We start from the raw sequence: 11502 nt of genomic DNA, 5'->3' as shown, positions 1-11502 counted from the left end.
TTGTAAAATGAGTTCAAGGAAATGGAGTTTTATTCAAATCAGGAAATGTTTAGTTTTCTGCCTAACAATGACAACAATTTGAAATATTCTGGTATTCATTCATTCTAAAAACTTGACAAATGTGCAAACCCACCCATACGCAATTTTTTTTTTCATCTCAGTGTGTTCAAAAGAAGCCCAATTGGTTTTAAACCCATCCAATCTGGCGACACTGACTACAGTATCGGCTTCTTTCAGTTTTTTTAGATTTTTTTTTTTTCTCAGCACTGTCACAGAGCCACTGTTCAGCTTCAAGCATATAACATGTTTTTAAAAGTGTGCCCCCCTAAAAAAATGGAACACCCCCCTTAATTTGTTTCTGCAGCCGGGTCTGGACCTACATCCAGGTTTAATGACAGGGTGGTTTGTACCTTCTGAAGCATGACCATGTTTTCCTCCATTTTGTATTTCTGCTAACATAATTTCTTACTATGTTTTAAAATTAGTGATAGGAAAAGACTACAATGAATAATGTATCACTTTGCCCCCCAAAAAATAACAATCTTTAATCTGTTTTTAAACATACTTGTCATTGAGCCTGCATTTCTGTATTAAATATTTGTATTAGACTGATGCAATATTCTAATCATAAATGTTGTGTTTTTATCATCTGTAAGTGGAAAGCTATAAAACAGAAATAAAGACTTAAAACAGCAGTCTGTGTGTAATTAGTATATAATGTGTTTCACTTAGGGAATTGGGTGACTGAAATAAATTGACTTTTTAATAATATTCAAATTTTTTGAGTATGAAAAAAAAAGAAGACGGGATTCGATTCAGTGGGGATAAAAAAAAAATCAAAGTTAGTTTCTTCAGTAGAACCACAATGAAACAACAGGAAATCAAAACTCAACACAGATAGACACGTTATTCGTCCAGTTCAAGGAAATTATAAGGTCACAAAGAAAAAATAAAATATTGCAAATCTGTTGACAAGATGGTTAACTTAAATGAGATAGAACTTAAATTATTAAACAGCAACTGAAGGACCGGTGGCAAAAGCAATCAGAGGATGAGAGGAAAGGAAGATAGTTTTATAAAATTTAATTCAAAATTGGAGATATGAGGAGTGCATAAAATACAAAGAAAGAGGAAGCTATTACTTCAAGACTTAGATTAGGACATACTAGATTAATCTATATTGAACTATGTAGATGTGACTTGTAGACAAAAGGAATAAGCGGAAGATATTGTGGTGCACTAGTGGCAGAATGAGGAAGAGACCATTGAATCTCAGCAAGGTTAAAGTTCAGTTCAGTAGATATCTTGTAAAATGATTCATGAGTGTTGGTGGAAATCCCGAGGGGGGGGGGGGGGGGGGGGGTTGTCCGGTCCTTCCCAATCATAGAAAAGTATCCTCTCAAATAAAACATTATTGGAATCTGTATATTTACACAAAATGAAAATCAAAAGTACAATGAAAGAGATCACTATTCATCTTGTAAAAAAAATATAAGGATTTATTTTTAGCTCCCCCCAGTCCAATGTACAGCGCTGCTGAACGACAACAGTGGGAAACCAGGCCAAGAGGAGCTACCTGGGTCTGTACATGCAACTGACCTCCAGTAAGTATCTACTTAAAACAAAAGACATGTCACACATTTCATTTACTTCCAATCCTCAATAGAATAAAACATTGTATTGGGGAGTCGGACTGCATGTTGTTCACCGTTAGAGCTGCCATCTGAACTGTGGGAGGGGTGAGCAATGTCGGTAACATGGAGAGGAGAAGCAAAAGCAGATAGTAAAAGAAACAGTGCAACACATAAAAGGCAAAGAAAAGAGGAAAAAAAATAAGTCAAAACAGATTTGGACTTTGGCTGAATAACTTGATCAGATATTTGCCTGTTCTGATTCAGATGTTAATAATTAACCACTGTTGGCCTGCGGTTTCTCTTGGGCTTTTTGTTAGACACAGACATACTTTACTGTCAATTAACTGCACATCCGCTGTGTACATTTGAGTGAAATTTCCTTGCAAGGCTCTGAGAAGAAAAAGTACGGTAAAAAAAGAGCACAAAAGAGATACATTATTTGTCATTTGGCAGGACCTTTTGAGACCTCTCTTGTTTACTGCCCCCCTTTAAAAACGAAAGGTAATTTTCGACCTTACCAGATATTTTGATACCAAGTAACAACAGACTTAATTAAAAGAATATGGATCCACTATATTTGTATAACTACATTGTTTAAAAAAACAAAAATCGCCATTCCAACTCACCCTCCTCACCACGTGGTGGCGGTAAGGCCCCCCAATAGCTGTTTGCCTACAACCAATAAACCGAAGAAGAAGAAGAAGCAGCAGGAAGACGAGGCGAAGAAGAAAAGCTTTAGCTTTTCCGTTAGAAGGTAGTTGTTTTTGGTATTTTTATTTTATATTTTGGTATTTAAACTGAATGTGTGAATGTTTCCAGTGAAAACATCTTCGGTCCAGCCCCAGAGAGAGATTAGCACCGAGCAGGAAACTCCTGCTGAAGAAACATTCACTGATTTCAACGAAATCCTCGTCAAGGAAGAGATGGATTTCAGCCGGATACCTCTGATAATCTTACACCGAATAGGTATGAAACACCAGCGGTACTGACGTTTTACTGATGAAACTAGATAAGAAAAGTTGGGTCGGCATCTGATTTAAAGAGCTGTTTCACCAAACGTTATGTTTATTAACTTTTAAAAAAAAAAATTACAGATCTCTATTAGAACAAGAAACTACGGAAGCCCATTTCTGCCACACTGATGAAAAAACAACTTGTATCTCATAATTATGACTTAGCTATCTCATTATTATAATTATGACTTAGCTAAAATAACAAAGTAGCTATCTGATCTCATAATAATGTGTATAACATTATTATGAGGTACTAACCGAGTTAGTATCTCATAATTATGAGGTAGTATGTCATATTATGAGTTAGTATATCATAATAACACTCCATGACGTTTTCATGAGGAGGGTAATACAAGTTTGACTTGATAGACAGAACTGGATGTTATTTTCCAGGATCGTTAACTTTCTGATACACCAGCCAAAATATTAAATTATTTTACGCACATATACCTGACTTAAAGCACATTTTTATAATATTATATTATGTTGGATGCAAACAGAGAGGAAGTAACAAACAACCTGACTGTACTGTTAGTCACCCTCTCAACTAGCCTGTCGATCACTTTCTGTGCGGTAATGAGGGCCTTGTTATCACCTGCTCTTGTAAGTGATATTCCCTCATAGCTGTCTGCACTTGTGGCTTTTGTCATGGGCCCCTGTCTGATGAGTAACAGCAACATACTTTCTTCCTCTCCTGCCGATGTAACCTTTTTAAAGGGAAAATTCTAAAAGTACATAAAAATAAACATGCCTGGTTTTATGCTTCTCAAGTAAAGCTCGTGTTGAGGTCAAGGCACAGTGGGCTTCTGCAATAGTGTTGACCTCTGACCTCTGCAGACAGGTAGACAGACAGCTCAGATGTGTGAGAGTGTCATGCAGGAAGCCACAAAAGTGGACGATAACAGCTTCCCTAACAGTAGAGTAGTATTTCCTGGCTTTGGTCTGCTGAACAGATCAAAGCAAGACCCTGTCTACTTTTAAGACTAGGCTTAAAACTTTCCATTTTGACAAAGCTCTTAGTTAGAGTGGCTTATGTTACCCTGAGCTACCTCTATAGTTATTCTGCTATAGACTTTGGCTACTGGAGGACATCAGGGTCTATTTCTCTTACTCTTAGTTCTTCTACTGTTCTCCAAATTGCATTTTGTTGTTATTTCAACTTTTACCTTTTTTTCCTCTGTAATTTTTTTCATAGTAGGTACACCTGGTCTGGTGTTCTGTTAGCTGTGAAATCATCCTGGGAAGACAGATCACCCGTTATTACCATCTAATGTAGAAAAGTTTCCTGGATCAATGTGTGCTTCTGTGCTTTTGTGTCTCTGCTCTGTCTTCTCTAAACTCCAGTCGGTCGAGACAGATGAGCGTTCACACTGAATCTGGTTCTGCTGGAGGTTTTTCCTCCCTGTTAAAGGGGAGTTTTCCTCTCCACTGTCGCTTCATGCATGCTCAGTATGAGGGATTGCTGCAAAATCATCAACAATGCATACGACTCTCCCTGTGGCTCTACGCTCTTTCAATCTGCTGGGTTTCCTTAGAGAGGAATTTTTTTGACCAATCTGTATAATTTGAATGAATTTGACTTTGTAAAGTGCCTTGAGATGACATGAATTGGCGCTATATAAATTAAATAGAATTGAATTGGACACCTCGGCTATTTTGAACATCAGAAGATTGAATCTAAAATACAATGAAAAGAAATACATAAACACCTGTCAATAATTATGATACATGTTATGAGTTGTAACATATTTATTGGACATCAAATATCAATGATTACTGAGTACTACTTAACAATTTCGAACCACTACCTGCTCAAGGTGTAGGACGAGCCCCTGGTAACCTTGGCCCAGGGCACACAACAGGTGTCCTACCCATCGGGTCCAACCAGTCCTCATGGGCACCAATGAGCCCGGAAGCTTTTATTCAGATTTGCCCTGTTAAGTGGACTTGTGAGATTAAAAAACTGTAGAGCCCACTAAGCAGGTCCTCTACTTTCTGGAACATCACATTTGACTGCATTACATTAGAAAAGCTCAGTTCAAAGCAGTGTGCGATGCATTAGATGCCAAAGAAATAGGTCTTGTCAACCTTTCAGCTTGCTGACGACATCTTTTTTCGATCCAGTCATCACTGAAGCTCCATCAGTGCATAGAGCGATCAACTTGCTGCTCTAGTCATCACTCATTTCATCCATGATGGCACATATGGGTTTGCTTATGTGTGATGCATATGCCTTCTCCACCGACTTGATGCCTACAAACGTTGATTTATTTTTGCCCTGGTGAATGAATCTGACATCAACTAACTCCTCCTCCTTTACAGAAATGTCTGTGGAGCCATCTGTGGTAATGGAGAGAAATGTTGTGTTTTTAAGAATCTCTTTGTTTTTTTTCCCCCTCCACTTCTGCTATATAGTTCATAAACACTTTGGCCTGCTTTTCATTCCTGTACGTTGATCCCACAGCAATGCCTTTTTGTTCAACCAAACTGCAGAAAAAAAACAAACGTCTAACTAATTAAAAATATATAAAATCATTTTATCCAATTCAACTGGTAGCTTGGCATTTCTATTGAAAATTATACTTTGTATTGTATAGTTACCATATTAACCTGAATAAGATGAGTCTGATTAAGAACATCTTGCTTTTCACATTATTTTTTATAAAACAAAACACCCTATATTCAGGTCAGACTGGTAATATGCCACCTCTCTGAATGTTATTAAATATAATATTTGAAAAGTCAAGTTTTATGTATGGTGTGAAACAGTATTTTCCTTTTGGCACTTGTTTGCTCTGACATGTCCATTAGCGTAGTCACTGAGGGTGTTGTGGTAGAGGCTCAGATTGAACATGGGCCACTGACACAGACTATGTGGCATTTACTCTGTTCTTGTTAACGTATGGTCTCCAGCTTCATTGTTTTATTACTCAACACAAACAAGTTATTTCTGTTCTTAACTTTAGCATACTGGCGACACATGGAACAGCTCATTAGCATAGCCTCGTAATTATAGTGCAGCCAGTTTCTTACGATGACGCCATCTCCAAACCGCCACTTTCCACTAAACTTTCTGGTCGGGGCTGTAGGTCCGGCTTGTTTATCCTCCAGATCATGGTGCTTTCTTTTGGACTGACTCCTGCTAAATATGTCCACATAATCACGCTACGTAATTAGCCTGAGCTAAACATTAGTTAACCCATCTACGGCAACTCTAAGAGCCTCGTATCAGAACATCACGGATAAATTAATTTTCCGTTCATAAATAGAAACAGGGACGCAGCATCAAGATAAGAACCAATCAATCTGTCGATTTATTTATAATGTTGTTTGTACTTAAGACTCTGGAGGCTAAGAAGAGCATTGCTATTACTATTATCACAGTATTAATACGTTTACTCACGTCAATCAACTCTGCAGTCACATCTGAGCCTAGGCTACTTTTTCTTCCGCTTCAGTGAACACCAGCGTTCATACTGTATTCCCACAGCCATTCCAGTCTTTCCCCTCTCGGAATCATGTATTTATTTTTTTTTCCCATTTTTACCCCCGGGATCTTGACCCTTTCTTCATTGTTTCCACAGTTTGCTGGGAGATGCTAATAACAGTTAGCTACTTCCTGGTTTAACCCCTGCTGCACATGTGCAGTGTTGTACCTTCGTTTTTATTATAAACACGAAGGGCTTTATTTACTAACAAATTGAGCCAAAACAAAGCTGAAAACTGCAAAATAATAACTAATACAGCAGCAGGGTGTGATAATCTCATAAAAACTTTGTATGCAACCAGAGTGAGTTACCAACATATAAATAAAACAAGTCAAATAACGTGGCTATGCACCTTTAATCCTGTCCGGTGTCGTGTCTCAGTCAGAACATCTCTTACAAATGGTGTGTAGTATTTATAGGTTATTTTCCCCTATTTCCAGACAAAATGGCAGTATTTTGGTTATTAAATACATGCTTCAAACTTCAGTTTCATACTCTTTTGACTACATTTAATGCATACATGTCTTCACATCAATTACAAGAATACTGTGCAAAAACCGATGTTGTAAGTAGCATATAACCGCTTTAAATATCACCCAGACAGGTTTTCACTTTTAATTAAATTTTTGTATTGGAGATTAAAATATGAGCACATATAAACTGTACACTGTTGTGGAAGACTCATATGATATCCTCTATTTATTGTAAAACAAAACAACCCAACGTAAACATTGCTCATATCACGTCACTCACTTTAGTTTTGTCTTTTTGTCCAGATCTCCGACAATATCGTGTGTGTAAAGAGGAGGGGGTTCACACCGAGCTCAGCAACCAGGAGGGGAACTCCACTTTAGATCAAGAGGAACCAGAACCTCTGCACATAAAACAGGAGGAAGAGGAACCAGAACCTCTGCAGATAAAACTGGAGCAAGAGGAACCAGAACCTCTGCAGATAAAACTGGAGCATGAGGAACCAGAATTTCTGCACATAAAACAGGAGCCAGAAGAACTAGAACATCAACATTTAGAAGAGGGAATGAATCAATTTTGCAATCATCAGGAAGAAGAGCATCTTGTACTGAAACAGGAGACAGATGACATTTTGGTGGATTCCTCTAATGTGCAAAAAAGCTACAATGAAACCGAACCGAACAGAAGCCACCTCATCTCTCAGTCCTCCCCAGAAGTTGAGAACTGGGATGAGGGGAGGAATTTTGAAGACCCAAGCAAAAACCGGGAGGAAGAGCAGAAACAAAGTGAGATATACCAGAAAAGCAAACAACAGAAAGGCACCACTAACAGTTCGAAACAAAATTCACTGAAGAAAATTCACCCAGACCACAGTTTATATTCTTGTAATATTTGTGATAAAAGCTTTTCTCAAAACTGTCACTTGACTAGACACATGAGAACGCACACGGGTGAAAAGACTTTCACGTGTACAATCTGTGGGAAAAGTTACCCTAACAGAGGTGGTTTAAGTTATCACATGAGAACTCACACTGGTAGAAAACCTTTCACGTGTATCATTTGTGGAAAAGGTTTCTGTCAAAAATCCTATTTAAATATTCACATGAGCACCCACTCAGGCAGGAAGCCTTTCTCGTGTGCAACATGTGAAAAAAGTTTTTATGAAAAAAGTACCTTGGCGCGTCACGTTAAAATTCATACAGGTATATTCTCATGTGTTGCATGTGGAAAAAGTTTCACTAACAAAACTGCTTTAACCGTTCATATAAGAACTCACACTGGCGAGAGGCCTTTCTCATGCGTGACCTGTGGAAAAGGCTTCAGTCAAAAAGGCCACTTAGATTATCACATGAAGTGTCACACAGATGAGAAACCTTTCACGTGTGTGACCTGTGGAAAAAGTTTCGGTCATAAAAGCCATTTAAAAATTCACATGCGAACTCACACAGACGTCAAAGCTTTCTCATGTAGAACCTGTGGAAAGAGTTACGGTGATAGAAGTAGTTTAACTTATCACATTAGAACGCACACGGGTGAAGGACTTTTCGCCTGTGTGACCTGTGACAAACGTTTCGGAAGAAGATCACAGCTAACGCGTCACATGAGAACCCACACCGGTGAGAAGCCTTTCTCATGTGTGACCTGTGGAAAAAGTTTCCCGCTAAAACATAGTTTAACGTATCACATGAAAACGCATACAGGTGAGAAGCCCTTCTCATGTATGACCTGCGGTAAAAGTTTCAGTGAAAAAATTAGTTTAACTCACCACATGATAACTCACACTGGGGAAAAGCCTTTCTCGTGTGTGACCTGTGGAAAAGGCTATGTTCTGAAATCTCATTTAATATATCACATGAGGACGCACACGGGTGAGAAACCTTTCCCTTGCACCACCTGCGAAAAAAGGTTCACCCATAAAAGCAGTTTAGCTGTTCACATGAGGAGTCACAGAGGTGAGAAGCCTTTGTCGTGCATGACATGTGGGAAGAGGTTCACTATAAAAAGTAGTTTAAATGTTCACATGAGAATTCACACAGGTGAGAAGCCTTTCTCGTGCATGTTTTGTGAAGAAACCTTTAGGGTGAAATCTTATTTAATATCTCACATGAGAATTCACACAGGTGAGGTGATATAATGTTAGCATCAATATGCTCTGTAACCTGTTCAGAAGGTAAAGTAGTTGCAACTGGATGCCATCTTTAAATGTCGCAGCTTGTTTGAAAAACATTTAAAATAAGAGTTACTGCTTATGTACTTAATAAATTTATGTTATTCTGGCAGTTAAAATTCCCATTTAAAAGAGATCATTTTAAATAGAGGTTTTCATAAGTTTTATTTAAATGTTTTTAGTAGATGTTTCTTTTTTTCCAAGTGAGATCAGTAGTGTCCTAAATAAACTATGTTAAATGTTTGCTGATTTATACTACAGTGTCTTTTATAACTTTCCTTTTCTGTGCATTTACCATTAGTTTAACTTATGCTTTTCAATTAATTAATGATTTTGGTCATTGGCAGAGGTGGGTAGAGTAGCCAACAATTGTATTCAAGTAAGAGCAGCACTCCTTCAACGTAATTTACTCAGGTACAGGTAAAACGTTGTCATCCAAGAAATTACTCAAGATCAAAAATTATCCAATAGGAAGGCTACTCAAGTACTGAGTATAACTAATAATAACTGATGATTTAATGTTTTAAAAGAATGTAATCAGAGAGACAAAAATTTAAGGTTAGATGCAAATTCTGTAATTGTAAAGACACAAGATGCACTAAAGACAAAAACTATTTTCTAAATATCTTTTTTCAACATTGAACTTGAAAGCAACACGTACAGCTGGTAATGTATATACAGCATGTTAGAACAGTGCAAAGTACTTCCAATGACAATAGCTGTTGTTTACTGTATGTTCATTTGACCTAAATATTGCTCAGTGAGCTCAGCAAAAAGAAACTAACATTAAATAACAACGCTTGTGTACAAATATGAAGTCTCACTTTGACATAAAGTCTAGGTTTTGATCTCTCAGGTGCATTTTTGGTTTAAAACAAGTCAGTTCTTTATTCATGAAGTTACTCACAGTTGGTAGGGCAGCCAGAAACTTTACTCAATTAAGAGTAGCGATACTTGAGTAATAATATGACTCAAGCAAAAGTAAAAAGTACAGTGCAGTAATACTACTAAAAGTACATTTAGCTCAAAATTTTACTCCAAGTAAATGTAACTGAGTAAACATAACTAGTTACTATCCACCTCTGGTCATTGGATAGATGATAGAGGTGAATTTATGGACTGGCTACAAAAAATGGCTGTTGGGATTAATGAAGTTTTCTCAGTTTGAATCTAAATCTAATTTATTAATACTTTCTCTCTTAGTTTCTGATTCAGGAAGGAAATACTGTTGTTTATATGATGGCTACAACACAGACAAGGTTTACCAAACTATTTATGATACCTCATATGTATTTGTATGATATATTGTTTAACATTTTTAACTTTATTCTTGTTAAAACTACTCTAAATTGCAAAGTTTGTTTTACCTATGAATATTATATCAGTTACACAGACATTTTTTAAGAAGATTTAGTTTTACAGTATTTGAAAATGTAATTGAAATGTTGGTTATAAAAATTACTAAGAATAAAACTTTGTATTTATAATTGTTCTACATTAAAGTCCTTTTGCCATAATTTCCTTTTTCTTCACTTTGCCTCCAGATTGTGAACGACTTAAAAGGTTGTATGCAAACACCCCCTGTCTGACTCTTTGGTATCACCTGGTATCACCTGATTATTTCTCTCTGCCAGAAGGGTTTGCTCTGAAATAGTTTTTTTTGTTCCAATTCTCACTAAATAAAGATTCTTGATTCTAAATATTCTCTATGTTCTCAGTTTTCAACTGTATTGACTGTTATTCTGTAATGACAAACTGTTATGCCAATCGGAGGTAACTAAAATGTTTGTTCCTTCATTGTGTAACTTTGCCAAAATCATGTCGCACTCTATCATTTTTTTGTGGACCCCTTCCTGATCTGACTAGTGATAACATGTTTAGCCACATGCAGTCATTCCCCCACTACCCTCGTATCAAATTTGGTCTCTCCCAGTTGTGGCCTACAGAATATTCTTAAAATCGGCGTTCCTACTGAAAAGAAGGACTGCCCTTTGGTGGCCCATATCTGGTTTGCCTTGGACACGCTGGCAGACCTGTGCTGGTCCAGAACAGTTTCAGCACTGGTACCAGGTGTCAGCCTGATACTGGAATATAGCCATTTGATAACCAAAAAAAAAGAAAGAAACCTAAAGCTGTAATCTATATTAAAAATCCAACAACTGAGATGCACTTATAGAAACATTTAATTTGAATTGAATAATAGTATAACATAGCAACAAAAAATTGTTGCTATTGACAGTACTCAAGAATCTCAAACAGCTGATATCAGAAATGCCACAATAGTGCAAATACTTTGATTTAAAAATAAAGTATAACAGCAAAAATATAAATTGCAGCTAGCATATACAAGGACCTTAACCAGTATGGCCTGCATTTAAAAGGCCATAATGATAAAGTTATACGTGGCTTAATTGTGAATAGAAGAAATATAACAGAGAAAATTGCTGCTGTTGACAGATTTTCAGAACAACAGACAGTAGGTTGAAATGTAGTGAAATGTAGTGAAAACACTGCAGTACCTGCAGCGTAAATCCAGAGATTAAAGCACCAAGTCAAAGTGACCATGTGATGGAGTCTCAAAACTAACTTGCTAATCACAACTTCTTTGATCTGCAAGTCCTAGAAGCATTTCTTCTCTCACATGTAGATCTTCTTGGCCAGAGATGTAAAAGGTGCCGCCATACCTCTCTTCACACAGTCCTTAACTTCACTAGCCTCGTGAGACCATC

The 11502-nt window shown here is 37.2% G+C and overlaps 1 protein-coding gene across 1 annotated transcript; it reads left to right on the top strand.

Moving 5' to 3' along the window:
- The first annotated feature begins 2310 nt into the window (after positions 1-2310).
- LOC105937745 (gastrula zinc finger protein XlCGF57.1) lies at positions 2311-10473 on the top strand. Its single transcript, XM_021324900.2, has 3 exons — positions 2311-2388; positions 2454-2600; positions 6912-10473. Exons 2-3 carry the CDS (start codon positions 2558-2560, stop codon positions 8738-8740), a joined length of 1872 nt encoding a protein of 623 aa, XP_021180575.2. The 5' UTR covers positions 2311-2388; positions 2454-2557; the 3' UTR covers positions 8741-10473.
- The last annotated feature ends 1029 nt before the right edge of the window (positions 10474-11502 follow it).

Source organism: Fundulus heteroclitus, chromosome 13, assembly GCF_011125445.2.
Source record: "Fundulus heteroclitus isolate FHET01 chromosome 13, MU-UCD_Fhet_4.1, whole genome shotgun sequence".
In the NCBI taxonomy this organism is placed as follows: domain Eukaryota; kingdom Metazoa; phylum Chordata; class Actinopteri; order Cyprinodontiformes; family Fundulidae; genus Fundulus; species Fundulus heteroclitus.
This window is presented reverse-complemented; position numbering and strand designations above follow the sequence as displayed.

Excerpts from the sequence above, each read along its gene's own strand:
- LOC105937745 (XM_021324900.2), top strand. The coding sequence starts at position 2,558 with ATGGATTTCAGCCGGATACCTCTGATAATCTTACACCGAATAG. Across the intron at positions 2,601-6,911 it reads GATAATCTTACACCGAATAG|ATCTCCGACAATATCGTGTG; the intron begins GTATGAAACACC and ends CTTTTTGTCCAG.